The sequence below is a fragment of the Urocampus carinirostris genome, chromosome 4 (genome assembly GCF_059441175.1).
Source record: "Urocampus carinirostris isolate Australia breed hairy pipefish chromosome 4, RoL_Ucar_1.0, whole genome shotgun sequence".
NCBI classification, from domain to species: domain Eukaryota; kingdom Metazoa; phylum Chordata; class Actinopteri; order Syngnathiformes; family Syngnathidae; genus Urocampus; species Urocampus carinirostris.
The window spans coordinates 10,165,283-10,186,974 of record NC_142352.1 but is presented as its reverse complement, the minus strand read 5'-3'; the positions used below and the strand labels follow the sequence as shown (position 1 = coordinate 10,186,974).

At 37.7% G+C, this 21,692-nt stretch overlaps 1 protein-coding gene across 4 annotated transcripts in view; it reads left to right on the top strand.

Annotated features, from left to right (window-relative positions):
* znf609b (zinc finger protein 609b) overlaps window positions 1-21,692 on the top strand; it is a 103,145-nt gene that overhangs the window by 64,550 nt on the left and 16,903 nt on the right. For all 4 annotated transcript variants that reach the window (XM_088333617.1, XM_088333618.1, XM_088333616.1 and 1 more), the window contains exon 3: window positions 9,772-9,997. In XM_088333617.1, coding sequence (XP_088189743.1) covers window positions 9,772-9,997 — 226 coding nt within the window. The remainder of the gene's footprint in view (window positions 1-9,771; window positions 9,998-21,692) is intronic.

Genomic DNA, 21,692 nt, shown 5'->3' with positions numbered 1-21,692 from the left:
CTCTTCTTGGCTCTTGGGATCATTAGTAGACCAGCATTTATTTTTACATGACCGCAATGATGCTTTTAATATTGCTTGTTTTAAAAAATAGCAACACTTAATTAAACAAAAAAATTAAGGACACTTTTGAAAATGAATAAATGACTGGTTTGGGTGCTAAATTGTTGTTGTTTTTTTTACGAATGTTTGTGAGTCAGAAAGATATTGTGACATTTATAGACCTCTGTTGTATCATATGAATGTTAGTCCTCGACGTAACACAAACATTGTGAATGAACTGGTGAATAAAGATTATCAATTGAAAATAGAGTGCCAATAAAAGTATTTAACTTCTGCAAAAGTATTCCCTTGCTTAGTTTTCATTACTTTCTGTACCTGGATTGCATTTAAAAGAGAGATGGTATTTCCTTTCACTATATTGTGGATAACTGAGCTACATCCTGCTAGGCAAAACTGATATCTTCTCATTGAGGCCACACATGTCGTGTTATAACTTTGATTGAACTCAACGTCTTGAATTTCACTGAAAAAAGACTTAAGTTAATCTTTGGCTCTGTTGGGCATCCAATTGTGCTTGTGTCTTTTAGCACCTTTCTTTAAAAGACAACTGTCTCATACACAAGTTTTAAAGTGGGCAGTGATTTAAAAAATTTTTTTTATCTACAAACTGGTACTGTTATCAAACACGGCTCTTTTATTCTCAGCAGCTGGCCAAGGTTAAGACTCTTTTCTCAGCAGCAGCTTGTAATTCTTGCCATTACATCTCGCCTGGAATAGTCAGACACTTCTTTCTCAGGTTGCAGCTGTTTGCTTCTATCTTGAGCTCATACGAGGGAGCACATCACCCCAATTTTGTATCTCTTTACTGGCTTCCTTTGTGCTTAAGCAACTACCCAGTACCCCGGGTAGGTGGACCATAGGTTGGTCTTAAAAACTAACCTGAAGCTTAAGTTGCCTGTCCCTCTCTTTCAAATGGATTTTGGTCAAATTCTATGGAATTGCTCCCCGTATTTCCCTTTAAGACATCTCTAGGCTGAGCAAACATTTTTTCCAATTTATGATGAGTCATTTTATTTTATCTTCAATTGGTTTCTATTACAGTAATTTCTCGTTTTTTTTTTAACTTAAGAGCAGCTTTCACCAACCCGATGCCCGCGGCGACCATATGCAGTGCCCGCGGGCCCGTTCTAAAAATACACCTAATCGCAAACCCACAATGTCCAAAATATATTTAAATTTTGTTGTGTTTTTTTTAAATTGCATTTACAGTAATTAAATGGTTTTAGATCAGGGGATGATGTTATAATAGTCTGTAGTCTGTACAGCCCTTTGGGACTTCTTGTGATTAAGGGCTATACAAATAAACACGACTTAAATGTTTGCCATGAGTGTATGTAAAGTGTGGTTTTTATGGAGTTACACTAAGGGACATTAGGAAATCCAGGTTGGCGCTAGTGCAGCACGATTCACTAAAATCAAATCGATCTTGCGATGTGACGTAGTGCAGTTGTCTATTTGCAAGACACTGCGATTTTCTTTGCAAGGATTTATAGTTCCATGTTTGTGTTTTTTGCTCCTCCTTTGTTATTTTTGTGAGAGAGTGTTTGTCCAACCAGAATTGTCACAATCCGTTTTTTGAAGGCGCAGGCCAATCAGAGGCAAATTTTAATGGTATGACCCAATAAAGGCGCAAGGCAAGGTTTGCAAGCAGCATGATTTGCCATGCAGCCACTGTTTGAGCAACCCAAACAACGATCCTCTGAAGAGGGCGCCGTTTTCTTTACTCAAAAATAAAAACTAGCGCAGAAAATTGCAATGCTGGTCTGAAAAATCACAAAATTGTGCAGCCCTAGTGTCTGCAAACGTGTTTATTTAAACAGCAACTTCTATTTTAAATTAAATAACAACAGGGTGGCAGTCATTATATGATGAAAGGCGGCTCATTTTTTTCTCATGCTTCTCTCAGCATCATCTCGCGGCCTGGATTAAATCAGTTGGCATGCATGATCCATCACTTGGCCTAAAGAGATCATAGTACAGAGTGTTCCGCAGGACAACATGTTGGATACTCTTTATGTTTTTCTCCACAGCTTTACAGATCTCTGCTGTTGTGAACCTAACAACCCTTTATAGAGGAGCTATACGAAATCTGGAATTTTGTCACTGTCTGCTTCAATCTCCTGGCCTAAAGTCATGATTGCAGTCTTAGCTGATTCAGGATGGGTGTGCTAGTGTGTGTATTTCATAAATGGGCTTAAATAAACTCTTTTTTCCCCCCATCATTTTTAGAATAAAATAGAATTGTCTTTGTTGGTATTGTTTAAAAACGTTGTGGACATCGTATGCAATGTGTTTAGACATGGCACTTCAGGGTAAAACATGGTATAAAGACTTTGAAGAGAATTTTTTTAAAGACTCTTAGAATAAATAGGCAAACATGGAGTATTGGTTAGCGCTTTTACTATAGTGAAAGCAGGCTTTTTCTTACTTTCACCATTTTCATACTCCACTGACAAAGAAACATACAAAAAATGTGGGTGTGAGCATAGAGTCATTATCCAGCACTACTCCAGCCCCCATTCCTTGTACCTAATGTGGATAATAGCACTCATCATGGGGCAACTTACTAATGTCAGCACATTTGGGAGATAACGGATTTGGAGGTAATCAGTTTTCAGTGTCTGTAAGATGAACAACTCAAATCTTTTAGACATAGTAGGATACATAGTGGTGTATGTGTGTGTATATATATATATATATATATATATATATATATATATATATATATATATATATAATTTGCATTTTAATAAGTTATCGTTATCTAACCATTTGTAAGGATCGAAAATACTAAGGGTCAATCCATATGGCTTTTTTACAGCCGATACCGATTTTTACAATTGATAAGAGGCCGATAACTGATATTTGGAGCCGATAAACATCTGTTTAAGCTTAATTGGCATAAGAAAAGTGAAAATGTGTTATGTGAAAAGGATTCGTAAATATGAAAAATATTACCGACAGCCCTAAGTTTTGCTCCAGTCTGTGACTGTGCACAGTGCTGAGTGGGCTTCCTGCTTCAGTGGCTCCGCCTCCAGTGGCTTTTCCAATCAGAGAAGGCGCAGGGTGGGTAGCGCCCAAGTCAAAGGGCAGAAGAGGAAGAGAAAAATATGGCTTGTCTGCTGCTTGGTGTTGTGCTCAACTATCTTCTTAGGATTGTGCCGATACCCGTCAAATATCAGTAACGATAATCAGTTGATTATTAGAATACCGTAAAATATGTGTACAAAATGCGAGAGCAAATTTTGATTAATGGCCACTTCATATTGAAAATAGAACATAATAAATCTTGTTGAGAGCATTAAACCATGACAATCTATCCAGTGGCTCAAATCAAAAAGAGATACCCACTAAATGTTTAAAGAGATACTAAAACTTGAGTTCACTTTCCACTACTTTTGTTTTCTTTAGGGCTGCAGCCAACGATTACCGTATTTTTAGGACCATAGGGTGCACCGTGTTATTAAAAGGCACAGTATTTGTGGCTTGTTCTTTTTCCGTATTTAACACATACACAGGGCGCACTGCACACTAGAGTGCAGGGGTCCTCTGCTGTGACAACACACACAAGCATACAAGTGTGTTTTTAAAAATACAGATGGAGCAAAAATGAGTTTTGATGTGGTTTATTTAAGATTGATTACAAAGTTAAAGAGTGATACAAACGTGTCAGTTGGTTTTCTAGCTTCCTCTACTTGTAAACCATCAATTCATTAATATTTAATTGTCTTGCGGCTGCTCGGTTACCATGTTCTTCAGCGTTGGGTAGAAATCAACACACCGTGGTGGACGAAAACACAGAAAGCATTCAATGGAGGGAAAGTCAGGTTTTGGATTTAATTGATATCTGGGGTACAATGCTGTTCAGCCTAGCACCCCAACCTTCAAATTGCTGCATACGCTATGGCGTTAGCATCCATGAGTACTTGCGCAAACAATGACGTATTTATTTCGTATTTATTTGGAAATGTAAACAATCTCACAAAAACATTGGATTTCCCCCTAAAATCTGAATTGAGCATTGATTCTGCAGAAAAGTGGAAAGTCTAGTGAGTTTCCAAACTTCAAACAGGACCTCCCATTTCAAGTGTCATTCCAATGATATTTTTCTGGTCGTGGGTTGGAAACCCGACTTCACTTTTTTTTTTTACCTTTGAGGTTGTATGTAGTAAAATACAAGGGTGATAATTCCGACTTCTTATTTTTCTGGAGTGCATCATAAGCTCTGCAGTGTATCCTCAGCTATGTTCGCTGCTAGGGCGCCCTGCACAGTTGGAAGAAAATCTGAGACTTATGTGCGCGGTGTGGTCGTGAAAATATGGTATTTTAAGAATCAATGAATCGGTCGATTATTTTTCTTAGTGAATCACATTTTAAAAAAAACAATTATTTTCAATTGACTTTATTCAAGTATTGATGTTTTGAACATACAGAAAAATAGTGCACAAAACAAAAATATTTTCTAACATATAAAACAATATAGAATCCAAATGTTTGACAAATAGCTTATTAATATACAAAAATGCATACAATTGTATGCTTTACACATGTGAAATACTTTTTTTTAATAAAGTGCAAAAAAAGAGAGGCAACATCGGAGCTCAGTGCGAGAACTTCCTTGCATCAAGAGGATTTTGTGCATTTTTAACATTTTCTATCATTTTGCACATGTTTAATTGGTTGCACTGAAAGAAGTCCTCGAATTCTTTTACACTCATTCTTTTTGGCATCAAAATATGGTCTTAAGTTACCCTCTGGTGGATCAAAGTGGTACCACAAGAATTTCCTCTCAACGTCACAATGAAATTCAATGCACTCTTATTTGCATATATTTAACAAACTGAGTGTCGCATGAGTTGCGCGACTCAACAAAACTTTGATGAAATTTGTTGTAATTCTAGTTATCTTTGCATTTTGCAACACTGTATATGCTATCACATTAAGGAAGTTTTTATTTTGCGCTTTGCTCCACTGCCACCCAACATTAATTTGGCTAAAATGGTTGCTTTAGAACTCGGCACACAGTCATTACACTAGGAATTGATGCACAGTGATTAAGATACTAATGATAATTGGCTATTCCAGCCTACACACACACACCAATTTGCCATTAATTTGCAGATAATTTATGTTTTTTGAACAAATATTTGCTGTGTTGTTTTTTTCTATTTGTGTTAGTTGAACTGACAGATGGCGCCTGTTGTTATTGTCAGAACAACCCCATTCTCAATAAACATTCTGGTGGTGTGTTTTTTTTGTTTCCTGTATTTTCATCCTTTGTGTAATCATAAAAATGGGGAGCATTCTTCCATTCAACCATTCTTTTAGATTTGTAATCATAAAACCGGTAGCATTCTTCTATTCAACTATTTTCAGAAGCCATTGGAGAGGAATGTCACTAGTCACTATAGATTAGTTTATTAAAATACTAGTTCCCATCATAGTTGGTCAGAGTGACATTGCTTTTTCCACTTCTATTTATTTTTGTGTGTATGTGCAAGATTGCAATCCATTTTCAAACAAAGGTCATCGTAACAGTACATAGGCTGACTTGGATTAATGCGGTTTAGTTCCCAGTGCAAATGTGGTAAAGGATGGTTGTTTTTCTTGTTGCCCAGTGAAATACTGGCTTCTGGTCCAGGATGTCATTAGCCCAAAGTCAATTGTGACAGATTCCAGTGCCTTATAACCCCGAAAGGAATAACCTGGCGAGAACATTGATCATTAAATGAAAATTTATACTAATGGAAGTATCAGGTTTTAAGATAAGTTCAGTTCAGCAGTGGAACGTTGTGGCAATCTTTTAGTACCTCACGATTCCATTACAATTGCGATTCAGGGGATACGATTACATTTATGAAAGGATTCATTACTAAATCTGCAAAATATTTCCCCGAAAAAGATTAAAACACAGTTTTCAATAATTTAAATAACAAAGAAAAAATTGTATTTATTAGAAGTGGGGCACTGTGCTTGATTCAATTGTATCCATCTAAGTTGCCGATTGGAACTATATCACGACTCTCGATAATTGTAATGCTCCAGGTATTGTAATTCAATATAATAGATGATGGGGATTATATTTTCATTCCTATAAAACTAACAACCTAAATCATACACTTCTGGGACAATTAACCATAAATCATGTTCACATAATGCACATTAGTCTGTGTCTGGTTCTCATTGTTCGTTTTTCCTTACTCACCGCTTCTGTTTGCTTTCACACAGTTTTACGTACCAGATATGACGTCCCAAAAAAACGAGGGGGGAGAAACATCAATTTAAAAAAATCACCCAAAATAAAATCACGATATATATGTGCATGGATCGACTTTTTTCTTTGTCCCGGCCCCAGTATTTAATGTGTTTCCATACAGTCTGTTCAAGGGCAGCACGGAGGCGCGGTGATTAGTGCGTGTGCGGCACAGTTCTTAGATCATGGGTTCAAATCCAGCTACCAACCTTCCTGTGCGGAGTTTGCACAGGAAGGTTCTCAGGAAGTTCTCCCCGTGCTTGCGTGGGTTTCTTCCAGGCACTCCGGTTTCCTCTCACATTCCAAAAACATGCAGGTTAATTGGCCGGTCAAAATTGTCCCTAGGTGTGAATGAGTGAGTGAATTGTCTGTCCCTGTGTGCCCTGCCACTGGCAAGCAACCAGTTCAGGGTGTCCACTGCCCGGAGATGGCTGGGATTGGCTCCAGCACCCCCGCAACCCTACTGAGGATAAGCGGTGCAGATAATGGATGGACAGTCTATTCATACAGCAAAATGACAAAGCAGCACATCATCATTGGTTTAAGTCCAAACGACAAGTTCGGTATCCAAACTATTGATAAAGTTTGATCTTTTTATAAAAATGAGTTTGTGAATGATTGAAATGAAGTTTATTTAGGCACAGCACAAAACGTAAAAAAAACAACATCAACCACTTGTTAAAAAAAGGGAACAAAAAATACCTGTATCAAAAAAACAGCTTAACAATACAACATACATAAACATTTGCCCAAAGAGAGTAGCTGAAGCCGAGACTTTTCAGTCCCAACCCCTGTTACTTTTTTTCTTTGCAGGGAAGACAAACTCTAAATCAAAAGAAGAAAACAGAGCTTTACTTCACAAAGCAAAGTTACAAAAGAAGGAAATTATTTTTTAAACCCCTAGTAGTACCGCTAGTCAAATATGTTTATTTTTACAGCCCTGAATCACAAGACGTCTCAAAGGGCTGTACAGGCTACAGACTATTACAGACTACAGACTATTATTCACCATCCCCTGATCTAAAATCAACTTGAGGGCAAGGAAAAACTCAAAACATAAGCATGAGGAAAATGAAAAAAAACCTTGAGAAGGGACCGCATATGAGGTGGTCCCTCGTCCAGAATGACCAGGCTGCAACGGATATTGCAGCATGAAACAGAGGTCATTCATAAGCTATAGAATATATGTGTGTGTTAAGCTTAGATTTAAACAGTTCCCCTGAGGTTGCAGAACGAATCTCAGAGAGCAGAGCATTCCACAGCACTGGGAAAGTTCATCTTTTCATATTTAATTTAAACCACAACAACAAAAAATAATATATATAAATAAAAAACAAAGTAACAATAATTAAATAAACATAAAATATGTAATATATAATATTGTATAAATAAATAATTAATACAATAATCTAACATAAGTGAATAAAATGAGAGGTTTTCCTATCCAAAAAAACCCTAAAATTTTATTAAACTGATATAAATAAATAACAGCAAATAAAAAAAAATAAAAAGAGAACTTTTCCTATTTAATAACCAAAGAAATTATTGATATGATAATATTCTTTAGTATGATTATCTAAAATACGTGTAATATATATTTTTAAAATTGACATGCATAAGGGACATTTTAAGGTCATCATTAAAACCTCTTCATAAAAGAATAGCTTTTCGCGTAGCAAAATTGTTTTTAAATTTTGTGCGAAAATATTAGACTTTGGACCTCAAGATTATGAGTGTATGTTCTGAAGAAAAACAACTGTTGAATATTTGTTGACAGTCGGTGCTTAATTGTTATACTAATAATAGTGATTTAAGTTACACTATATGTTCAAATTTCAAAATGTTTGATTATATGAAAAGGTTTGCGTGTATGTTCTTTATGTCCAGCGTCTTTCTTTTTGAGTGCATCATAGAATGAGTTTGGAGTATGTTCGAACTTCTGCTAAGACACCTAGCTGTTATTATTTTTATTTTTGCAATCGGGGAACAACAGTAATAAACGACGTGGTTATGAGACATCCAAACACAGCATTTTCAGTAAACTAACATAGGTAGTATTGCATACCCAAATCGATTCAAATTAGTTTACTTCAGAAGCGCACTGCAGATAAGAATGGATCAATTCCCACTGCTAGCAGTGCGTTGTTTTTAATAATGTGTCGTATCGACTTCCAGCACCTGTCCATGCAACCTTATTTCTAACGCCATGCCCACTCCATCACGTGAACACTTCATCACCTTACTCTTCCCAACATTCACACGTAACTTATGCCTATCACACACTCTTCCAAACTCCATGACCAACTTTCTCAATGTTTCCTCAGAATCAGCCTCAAGCGCTGTGTCATCTTCAAACAACAACTGAAGAAATGAGTGGAGAGGTGTTGTAAAAGGATAGTGGGATGTTTAGACGTGTTCTAAGGGATGGGCAGGGCACCTGTATGATGCAGCAGGGGTAAACCAGTGAAAGCTGTCCGGCCCTGCTGTTGAACAGAAGAGGGTTTTTTGTGTCACCCTGACCCGAGTGACATGGCCGCTTTCCTGTGTCCCGTTTCATCTGGACCAACTTGGTTGCCGAGGTGCTTAGCTTGTTTGGGCATTTGGGTTGGCCATGGTCCAAAGACTTTTGTGTGTGTTATTCACTGCTTTTCCCCTTTTTTATTTTCTTTGTTTTTGTATGTGTTTGTCTTGTTGTCGGTCACCCCTCTCAAGGGATATGACCAGGGTAGATGATAGATAGTTAGATAGATAGATAGATAGATAGATAGTTTGTATTGTGTATGTAGGGATTTTTCTCATCTTTCTGTTTAAAGAGGTATTGAAATAAACACTTTGTCGGACAGACAAACAAGCAGCATCGGTGCATTTGTTGCCTTGCTGCTTTGTTGTTAAATTACCAGTAGTCTTCCTGGCTGACTTTCCTCCACCCACGCTCTTGTCGAGCACCAGTGCACTCCATCGGTTGCTCCCTGGTGACTTGCTCCTCCCTTCCTGTCATTTTCCTTCCCCATGTAGGCAGACTGTCTCTTCATTGCTGTCACATTGTCGAAGCAGGTGGAATCACTTCTTGACCCCGTGCACCCAGCGCCCTTAACACTACTAGCTTTTTAAGTGAAAGATTTAATGAGCACTCATTCTGTGAGATGACGGGCAGTATGGGTTATACTTGCCAGTGAAGACGTATTGGGCTTATCTGCATTACTAAGGCACACAAATTTTCTTTGCTGGCTTTCAGTGTACTGTTAAAAAATAGTAAAGAAAAAAAAACGTATGTTCTCGTTGACTTATCTCCTTATAACAAGAAAACATTTAAGGGAACATACCCATTGTTATCCATGCACAATTTTCCCATCTACCTTTGAGTATCTCTTTGTATGATCTCTGTGTTTATGACAACATGTTCCGGAATTCTCTGGTGGGTCTCGTCGCTTTAAACACTGTCTTTTTTTCCCTTGCAGATGGAATCTCCTGTCTTAACACCAGTACCTCCCCCGCTTCATCTTTTAGCTGCAGTAGGCAACAGTGAGATTGCCTCGCCATGTGAACAGATAATGGTGCGTACACGTTCAGTAGCGGTGAATACATCAGACGTGGCTCTATCCACGGAACCCGAGTGCTTAGGACCCTGTGAACCTGGAACAAGTGTCAATCTGGAAGGCATCGTGTGGCAGGAAACTGAAGATGGTAAGTGCAATGCTTTTCCGTATCATGGTGTACAAATATGTTTATTGTTATCGTGCGTGAACATTCAAAGCGCCTTTTCTTTGTTTTGTTTCTTATGCTTTTTAAGTTTATTCAAACATATTTTTGATGAGTAAAAAAAAATCAAAGGACCCATACTTGGATATATGGTGCAGCTGGAAACTGTTTTTTTTTCTTCTTGGATCATTTCAGATTGTTCACGTGCAAGCCACTCAGCTGAAAAACGAGCCTAAGATTCTCTCAAGCTATAAACTATCAAGTGTTTTTCCTCTGCAAATATTGGCCTGCTCGGTTTGGTTTGGCCCAGCTAGTCAGCGGAGTTTTATGTTGCTGTCATACTATGGTTGCTTCATGTAGTGTGTAAAAAGATGATGTCATCGCTTCCACTGATAAGCAAATTCAAAATCAGTTGTTATGGCAAACTTGTATTGCTTGGATCTTCATATTTGAAAGGCGGTTCAATAGGCAGGACATAAAAAAACAATGTTTTATTGAGGTCTTGGAATCTATCTGTGGGAAATCGGTTTATTCATTCAAGATAACATTTCTGAGGTCAGACACATATTCTTGGATGAGAGGGCATAGCTCGTTGTTCTTCTTTTCAGTCTGGTATTGATTATGCGCTCACATTTGCGCCTTTGCTCCCATAAAAAGATGAAGTGTATTTTGTTTGATCAAGTGTGAACAATTCGTTCCAACCATGGTGCATGCTAAAATATTGGACAGAGAGTTAAAATAATTGGGCTGACGTCATTTTAAAAGAACTCTACCACCATTTGAATCAGTTTTAATAAATAATGAATACCAAACAGTGTTGAAATAGCATCAGAGGAAAATGATATCTGAATAAATAATGAAGTCCAGTAGAGTGCTACTTGATTGCAGAATATAAGTTTTGACATATCAAGTAGAGGTACTCTATATGTGTGTGATAGTATTATTATTGTTTTTTATAAACTTTTTTTTTTTTGTTACATTACAGTTGTTAACCCACTGTTATTGGGATTTTTATTTCAATCATTCAATGTCGTGTGTCTTGAAAGAAGAAATATGACACTTTAAAAACACAACTTATGTTACATTTTACTCAGTAATTTATTCTTATTCAAGTATTTCAGTCAGTGAAATGCTAAATTGGTGTGAATGATTTGTGGACTGGGAGTAAATGGGCAACAGCCAACTCGTATGCTCATTCCTGAAAACAAACTTGAATTGCATCTGGCTTTTATTCTACTTTCACTGTAAAATAGATCTTTTTTTCAAATGAATTATCTTTGTGATAAACTGATTATTTAATCTATTAATAAATTCAAAGAAAATTTGTAATAATGAACTTTAATTCTCCTCCTAAAAAATAAATAATAAAAACTTAAATGCACTCTCTGACTGCCTTCTGAAGACCAAATATGTTTTTTTTTTCAATGTAGCCCACCTCCTTTATGACTTGATCATCATCCAGCCCAGAGATGTTTCGAAAATTCCTTTTTACTTTCCTGCTACCAAATATCCTGCCATTCACCCAACAACTGTTCCTCATTTCAACTGAAAGCGAGTCAGGCAAGAGCCTGCGGCAAGGGTGGGAGTTACTCAAGGCGACTTCTGTTAGTGACACAAACATGGCTCAGAGCCAATACCAGCACTGCATTTGTCTTTTCTTATTCTTTGCTTTTCACAACGTGACTGCCCCCGCCTTTTGTCGACCTGTCTTTGATAGGGTCTGTCCTTTGCATGTGCTCTCTCTAAACTGCTATTTTGGCTAAAACAGGCTCTAGATTGGTCTGCTGAGTGGCATGTCTGAAACATCCAAGACAACCTGTTTGAATACTTGAGTTTACAGTTTTTATTGTATAACATCTACATAAGTTAACAGTAACACAAGGGAGTTATCACACCAACCGTAGTCCTGTTTTTACCTTTGTACAATCCATAAAGTGCATAATAGTCTGTCACTCATGACATTAATAGTTGGCAAGTTTCACCAGACTTTAATACACACACGAAAAGAAAGGAAATAATCTATACACACTGAGGGATTCTCAGCAAGAGATCAAAAGTAAAATGAAAACATTGCACTGTGACTAGCAAATGTTTAGCATGGAGTGCCATGTCTAATCTCTTATGTGCACAATGTTTACAAAATTGATATCAACGACAATAAAGAAAATTCAATTCGATCAAATAAGAATGATCTCTTAATAATCCAGGTGATCAGAGCATGCATTTAATCTTTGGAGTATATTAATTAATTGGCTCAACTAAAATATTTTCATCTCAATCCATTACCTGAACCAAAAACATTTTTTTTGAGTTAAGGTTACCAGTAAATCTGCCCCGTGGTCAGTTCGGGAGGTGGAGTCCATGAACGAATCAATCAGGAGCCCGACGGAACAAAATGGTGGTCAAAACAACTTCGAAGCAATAGGGTCCCCTAATGCAGAAGAATTGCCGCATACACTACTGCAGCAGCTCTGTGCTCTCCAGGCGGGCATTTGTTTTTGTTTATTTTTGTCCTTCTTTTGTTGGCGTACTGCGATGCCAACACATCATATAGTTGCATCGACTTTGGACTACAGGTGGCTCATTTTGCCGATCACAGACGATTTTCATAAAAAGATAGCCTGCCGAGTTGGCTAGTTAGCTAGGCTACGTAAACAACAGCACAAGCCGGCATTATTGAGCATACTCCTCTCAAAAATCAATTGACAAACTGGAATGATGGATGGCGACACACACCTTTGTGCAGAATTGGAAGTCAAATCATCTCATCTCATCTCATTAGCCGTACCGCTTATCCTCATTAGGGTCGCGGGGGTGCTGGAGCCCATCCCAGCAATCATCGGGCAGTGGGCAGGGGACACCCTGAAGTGGTTGCCAGCCAATCGCAGGGCACACGGGGACAGACAACTCACTCGCTCATTCACACCTAGGGACAATTTGGACCGGCCAATTCACCTGAAATGCATGTTTTTGGAATGTGGGAGGAAATCGGAGTGCCCGGAGGAAACCCACGCAAGCACGGGGAGAACATACAAACTCCGCACAGGAAGTCTGGAGGTGGATTTGAACCCACGACAGGTTCCCATGACATGAACTGTGCCGCACAAGCGCTAACCACTGCGCCGCCGTGCTGAGTCGTGTTTATTTATACAGCCTTTAATCACAAGGAGTCTCAAAGGGGCTGCACAGACTATTATTAGTGCCCCATCCCGATCTAAAACCCACATGAGGGCAAGGAAAAACTCAAAAACTTCAGCATGAGGAAAATCATGAAACCCTGAGAAGGGACTGCTCACGAGGAAGTCCCCTTCAGCGTTTTTTTTCTTTATTTGTACTGTCATTTTTTTTTTAGATATTTATTGACTTTTGGTTCTAAACAGTTATTAGTTCTAAACAATTGTTGCAGAATACATATATTTATTTTATTTGATCTTTAAATGTTTTACATTGTACTTTTTTACTTTGTTTATTCGTCTTAATATTGTATATCTTTGCCAACTAGCGTGCAACCGTAATTTTGTTGTAGCAATACAATGATAACAAAGGGGATTCTGATGAAAACATGTCTTTCAATTTACAAAACAAAATGTTTATCGGAATAATTTATTAATAGAATAAATATCAATAGTGTAAAACATATAACATTAATCCTCTTTCCATTATAATAATGCCACGAGTAATAATCATAATAAATTAACACAAGTTGAAAAATAAGCCAATTTGATGTAGTGTCGGTCGCAATTTTTCCCACGACTGAGGTATGTCACCCATGCATGTTGTGGTATGACCTTGTAATAGAAAAGGCAACACAGAAAAGTTATTTGTACCTGTGTTGTGGTCAGGGCGAGATGAGGCGAGGAGGACTGGACCATGTAGTGGGAAAGAGGTAGTTTGATTAAGGCTTATTTACGCTCCTGCGTCTCCCTTTGCCGAGGGCCATTTGATCATTGACTGAGAGTTCCCTGATGCCGGTGCCACAAGTAGAAATGGGCCTTTGGTTGCAGATGAAGTCAAGTTATGTTTATTTGTTTAGCCTTTAATCACAAAGAGTCTCAAAGGGCTGCACAGACCACAGACTATTGCAAACTACAGACTATTATTACACCATCCCCTGATCTAAAACCTACACGAGGGCAAGGAAAAACTCAAAAACTGGTTAGTTGTTGCACCCTTTGAAAAGGGTAATGCTAACATCTAAGAAACTGGGTTTTTAAAAACCCAAATAAGAACATTTCCAAGTTTTTGCCAAGGTTGTTATGACTGTTCAGTACCCCAATGTAACTGATATTGGTGTCCTATTTCTGCATGTAAACGTGGTGTTACTAAGGATGTAAGTGTGCGTTGATTAGAAAAGAACATTAGAAAACAAAATAGAAGGAATTTACACTTTAATGTTGTAGCCGCAACATTTGCACTACTCAAAGTTGGATGTAAATATATATTTTGATTTTATTAATATTATTCACTTATGTGGTCCATTTTGATCTGTTATGAGCTCACTAATGCATTCGTCAAATTCCAACCAACAGTGCAATGGAAACACAAGCCTGATCCACGTTTTATAATATAGCGACCCAAACTAAACACGGACGCTCGGTGGAAACGTGGTTAAAGAGATAAATGAAATTAGATTTGTGACACTGTGTGGTATCTGAATACAGGAAATGAGGAAACATAGTAGGAGAGTTTCTGGAAAAAATGCTTCAAAATATGTTGACATAGTAAGGGCCATTAGTAGTGTTTTTGAACCACCCCATAAACCACTGCAAGAGCAGTCACATACAGAGCTGTTTAAGCATGTAGTGCGTGTGTGTGTGCATCGCATTTCGCATGCCAGCCAACAGCTGCTTCATCACCTCTGCCTTCCAGCCCTTTGAGAAAATGAACAGCAGACAGCCCTGGATACTTTGAGTGTCACTCCAAGGGAACTGTGCAAGAGAAAGAAATTGATTTACAAGCAGCAAACACAGTGCAATCATAGAAGTTTGACCTCTGGACATTGCTGGAAGAAATCTTGGTTGATAGCGCAGAACACATCCCCCCATGTCATTTGAGCAACGATAGAGCAGCTTATTTATCTTTAACAGGACTGATGCAACAAAATGTGGTTTATAAATCTTCACCAGTTATGTGGATTACTGCCTCAAAATTACTAGATCACTCTTTTTTGGGGTGATGGAGGAAAATGGGTCATTAAGAGGAGAGGAAAAGCTAATATGTGCAGTTGAGTCAGTCTGGTGGCAAATGAAGCGTAGACAGGAGAGTGGAGGCTGTGGGGGTAGGGGGTCATAGCCGTGGTATTTTGAGGCCCAGTACTGACACAAATCCCCTCAGCACAGAGGAGGCTGTGGCAGCTCCCAGGGTCATGTCAGCATAGCGATAGGCCAACCCCTCCCAAGCTTAGCATGCTGATACCTCCAAATGTCATCTCTAAAGTGCTGGAGAGCTTTATTGCTCTTGAATTACAGCCCAGAATGCACTAGCTCCAGCTCTAGGCTAGAACGAACACAGAGGGGCCTCTTTGGCCAAAGAGTCCTGCTCTCACTGCCAGTGCACCTCATTCCCCTACCTCAAAGCCACATGTATGCAGACACACACACACAGCAGGCTGTTCGTTAAGCAGCCCCCCTACGATTTCCAAGATCCCTAATTGAAAACTAAAGTGGCCTTTGTGCTGCTTTAAGAATAATTTATTCATGATATATAAAATTTGGAAATTTACAAAAGACTGCTTTTGGTGCATTCAAATCTGTTAACCATTTTTGGCAAGAAGAATAAGTATGATCAAGTGCAGCGAAAATTTTTATTCAGAACAGGCTATTGCCCAGATTCATGTTCTCTAAGGTCATCTTCTTATCCACAGTTTCACTTATGCAAAACTAGTTTGTCGATCAAAGACTTTGGTGAGCAACATTACGATCACAACTTGTAAACGCCCGAGGCGACACAATACAGCACACTTTTTGAGCAAGAAGAAAACTGGCTACGGTACTGCATTGAAATTAGTGACTGGAACAAAAAAAAATATTTAACGTAAAAAAAAGTTATACACCTTTCAAAAAAGTACTCTTATGCTTTTTGCATTTTAGTTTGAAAGTGTACCAACATGGTTAAAATATACTCCCCTTTTATGCATGTTTTTGTTTGTATAATCCTCATAGTAGTGCAAGATTATAGTCTTTGAAGATCTGACATGAAAAAGTCTGCAGATTACATAAGGTAGATAATCAAAGCAGTTTATAGTTATGCTGACTGATCATGTCAGTGTGCAGCACTATGCCATTCTGGGATTTTCATTCTCATTGAAGTCATTACCAGATTAAACGTTGCTATGCCGCTATGCATGTTTAGAACCATCCGACACAAACATTCCTGCAAACACAAGCCAGGTCAGGATTTACTGTTCCAAATTGTATAGTGTTGACTTGTGAGCTAAACTGAATCAAGTGGTGTAAATGTGGCTCTTCATCACACTTACAATTGCTGTTTTATTGCTCATGTGAAGATCGCCTGTCATTGACCTCACTTTTTGCTGCGACAAGAGATCATGGTCTGTTAACAATTTATTACAAAATGTATGTCTAAAACCGTTGGTGTCAGAGGGCTTCAAAATGTTTTCATATTTTACCAATTGGATAGCCTGCACCATAATACCACTCCCCCGATTTGCCAATTGATTGGCTCCTGCATTTTCAGCCAAATGTTTTTGTCAAACCCTATGAAAGAAACATTGTAGTAAATTTTCAGGGAAAATTCTAACACTGTTTAAAAAAAAGTCTTTGTAAAATACTGTTAAACATATTTTGATAAATCTGCAGTCTTGATAAACTTGAGCTATAAATTTCGTCTTTGTATTGTGTTACAAGAAGTTGCCAGAGTGAGGCCCACAGAGACTTTCTTCTTACTCAAATTGGCCGGCAACTCTTTTTTTCCGAGTGCGTAAATAGCCTTGAAAACATCAATCATAGCCCTGAAGGAATTGTAGTCCTTGCCAGTGTTTGTCATAAGATATCATGTTTGCTATATACATGTCAGCAAGTGCTTGAGCAATGTGTCTTTGGCAGAACAGTCTCTTAATCTTACCACCATCTCGTCAAAAGAAAACACCAGAGGGTTTCTTGAAACAGAATCATTGTGGACTTTCCCAGGTGACATTTAACAAACAAACAAAACAAACAGAAACTCATGCCTCGTTTACATTTTTTTTTTCAAGAAAGAAGGTTTGTAAGCTATTACATCCAGCATTTGACAACATCCTTGGCATGCATGGTATGTTAGGTGGCTATTTTTAGTGCACTAACACAAAAAGTAAATTGATTCTGATGGAGTTGTTTGTCTGATCAACAGCTGCATGTGGTTGATAATATTCCAGAAGTGAAAACTGAAAAGCATACTAATGCTCCCTTCTTCTGGGATGAGAAAAACTGACCTTCTTACAGGCTGTCATTCCTGTCAGGGAGTGCAACTTCACATTTTACATCCTATCAGCCAGACTCTAGCATGAAAACATTTCAGATGGGGCCCAGATGGAGTTCCTGTAAAAGATGTAGGCTTAAAAAGAAAACCTTACACGTTTTTTTTATCCCTTAGCCACATGTAATTGATTCCAGATTGACTGCGAGCAATGTTTTCTGTAGTACGTGTTTCTATGTTTTAAGTACCAATGCAAATTATATTTATTAGGGTAAAACACTTGCTGTCAACTGGTCCCATGTATGCTGTGTTAACCCTTGTGGTAGCAATAAATACAGACGCTGCCCTACTTATGAACGAGATGGGTTCTGAACGATGGTTCATAAGTTGAATTTGTTAGTAAGTTGCGCCAGTGCTATATTTTGTATGGAATGTATGTTTAGGGTTTATATAAGTATGTTTAAGGCTTGTATAAGTCACCTGTATTTTTCAGAAACTGAAAACTAAACGCTTAATAAAATAATATGCTCTATAACGTTACAAAGCAGGATGAATGATAAATCATATTACTGAAAAACAAAGTTACACATTAGGCGTTTACATTCTGTCGTATGTGAAGCCCTTTGAGACTCCTTGTGATTAAGGGCGTCACAAATAAACATGTCTTGACTATAAAGATAAATAAAATAAGTTTAACTTACTTTTAGAAAATTTAGGCGACTCCCCCCACCTGCCCCGTGGTAAAAAGTGGATGGACAAAAAAAGCGACTCAACCATTTTCTCAACGGCATCAAGCTTCCATATTCCACTGTCATTTAAAATAAAAGGTCCCCCTTCGTCTTTAGGCTTTACACCAACCATGTCGAATGGATGCACGACCCAGCACGAGATATTAAACAATAAAAACGTCGAAGTTCTTAGCATGCTAGAGATACAGTGCACTGTGTATACACATAAACCAGGAAGTAGAAGCCAGGTTTCTTCTTCGGGGTGGATGCTGGGTGACCTATCACAGCGCCACTTGGTGGAAAGAAGCACTACAGCACTTTCCTCTACTCGGATAAAGTTGCACACAATACAAAATCTGACTTACAGTAATGTCCGGATATTTTTCGACATCCTAAAAAAATGTTCGTATTTACCGTTGTTCGTAACTCAAATTTTTGTACGTAGGGGAGCATTTTTATACATAACGAATCACACAAATTTTACAGAATATGTAAAAGTATTCTAAGTGTGATTTCTAAATGGAACGACTCAAAATGTTCATTGGCATCAGAGCTATGTAAATGTATAGTTTTTAGGATTATAATTGGGCAAAAAAACATGTGAACTTTGCCAGTTACAGTATGTCTGAAGGTCTTCGCCAAACCCTACTAAAATCCAAACCATTATACAAGCATACATAGTTTTGGAGCCGACTTAAAAAAGGCTAAATTATTGTATGATCCTTTGGCTCTACCTAATGGCAAAGGGGTGTAAGTGCTCTCAACACAAAAAATCGGCATGTTTTTATCTGTACAAGCGTAAATAAAGAAATTGGTTGTGTAATTGCGGTAAATGCATATTTGCACTTCACAATTTTATTTATAACAGGTGTCTATGCTACAATATGTGTCGATTCTTTTATGTTGCAGTATCAAGAGTATACACTAATCTCATTTCTGCAATGCCTTAGAACAGTCAACAGGTGACATTTTGAAATTCAGGACATGATAGACTCCCCATGCTGTTTTGTAATGCTTTTTTTTCAATTTAAAGCGAGAATAAATATAGACAATGTCGCATGAAGGTTAAGTAAACTCAGTTAATTATTTTCTAAATTAATTCATCCTCAACTTTTTGGGAAAACAGATGTATTTATTAGTATCAAAGTAGGCTCATGTACAGTTATTACAATTTCACATTGGGGATTTAATAGGCACCTTTAAGATACAATATTTTAACATAGTGCTTTTTTGCATTTTGGGTATTTAATGATTGAACGTTTATTTTTTCCCCCTGAATTTCATGAAATGTCAAGTTCTCAGTTTTGTTTACTATCAACAGAGGTTTATACCTTTGGAAAACAGACATCCCTGTTTTATTTAAACTGTTTGATCAAACATAGTGAGAATTTTAGTAGCAGCACAACAGCTGTATTTACATATCTCTGACAACTACTGGTATTATTAATGTTTTCAACCATCATTTAAATGAAACTGTGTATATCCCCCCTATTTCAAGGAGATATTAAATCAATCTGCAAACATCTGCGATTGAATATTTTTTGGACAAACAAACAAAAATCTAATCTTACTGAATCATAACGGATTGTGGGAAGAGCATAATGTCAGTGATTAAATTCATGCCCGCTTAAAAGTTAAAAAAACAGGGACTCGGAGTTTGTCCCCAAAGCTACGTCGTGGGACGTGTCTCAACAGAGGAGAGGTTGCAACAGGAAAGAACATTCACTTGTGTGGCTTCCCAAAATACTCTTGACGTCAAATATTCCTCTCCTATTAACCTCCTTTCCAGGTAATTCTATACAAGTGAGCAGTAGTTTTGGGGGGCCTTCCTGAGGCTGCCTTGTCTTTTTCAACAGCACTAAATAGAAATGAGTGGTAAGAATGACTGGCTAATTCCTCTCATTAAAGCAGACTTCACTCTACTGTCCTTAGTGAATGAGGGTGTTATAAAGTGGGACAGTTTTAAATCTCTAAATCTTTCAAAACCCTTTTTTTCTTATCACATTTTAAAAAATAAAATGAATGTTTGGGGAATGGTTTTTATACATTCCACTTTCTATATTTAGTTTATTGTTTCATGTATTGAAACAATAAATAGTCACAAGAGCGGTATACTCCTTATGGTGAGCCTATAGCAGTGGTGGAAAATGTTAAGGCGCTCCGTCATTTTGAAAGGTTGAAAATTGGACCATAAACCCCAACAGTAGTACGTCCTTAAATTGTGCAGCACAGATAGAAGGAGGCTGAGAAAAGAGAAAGAACAATGACAGGTGGATAATAATACATTTCAGTGCAAGAGAAGTCTGGTTGAGTCCAGGGTCAGGCTCAAGTTATTAGCTCTAAAAGGGCAGGGACAGTTACCTGTCGGTTGGTGCTACCGTCACGTTGGAAAAACAGTACAAGTGCACCTGTTACGGCTTGGGCATCAGACGTGAAACTAACTGTTCAGACTGGAGGGGCATTAAGATTTTTAATTTATGCATGGAGGGCTAAAGTTTATGAGAGACACAGACGAGGCTCGGAAGACATGAAATAAAACTGGAACCTTTTCATGTTCAAGATTTTCATGCATGGATTGTTGTGCAGGGGCAAGTAGGAGGGTGCACAACAGCTCTGGAAAATATCGTCCGGTATTCGTATTGATTTTATTCCTGAACTTTATCGGGTCTTTTTACGCAGTTACATGAAATTATGTTAACAATTATTTTAAATCGAATCACATGAATTCCATTGTTAACTCTTGATTGTACCACATATTTAGCATTATCTTAATATTAATTTTTAAAAACATTTTTTAATACTAGATTACAAGGAAAATTGCCTTTACAGTATCAAACACTGTAGGGTATCCTTAAATCTTGACAACAAAAAGTTATTCTGCGTCTTCTAAATGCAATTCAGTGTAAGTGGGCTGGAAATAAACAGTAAAGCATAAATATGTGCCGGGGCAATTCTTCAACCACAAGGTGGCCTTACCATTTCTTGCTTGATATTAGTGACAAAAGCGGTGCATTTTATTGTTTAATAACGAGTAAATGACTTACAATGTTAAACAGTTACAATCATAGCATTATATATATCACACACAGAAATAAACACCAGTCTTTACTGTATGCAGTCAGACTGTTAAGCAAGGTCGTGTCTTCACAATGTCACCAGTCACTGAAATATGTCATGCTACATATCATTTGAAGGCTTAAACTCTTGGCATACAAGATCTGAAGACCACTTTAAATTAAACTCATTACAGAAACATCAAGATCAGTCTGAAACCAGATACCCGAAAACTATAAAGCCGGCATATCTCACCCAAAAAGTGCTCTTGTAGTCAGCTGATTATACAATTCCCTGCAAATTTAGGGTCATTACATCCAGCACCGTCCAGTAAATCCTTCTGTCTAAAATATTTACTCCAAATCATACGATAATCGAGACGGATACAAAATAAAATCGGCCTAAAGGCATTCCTGCATCGATTGATCTTCCTTGTTGTAATCTGTTCGTTTTGCTCCAAAACTCCCCTTAAAAAATTAAGACTC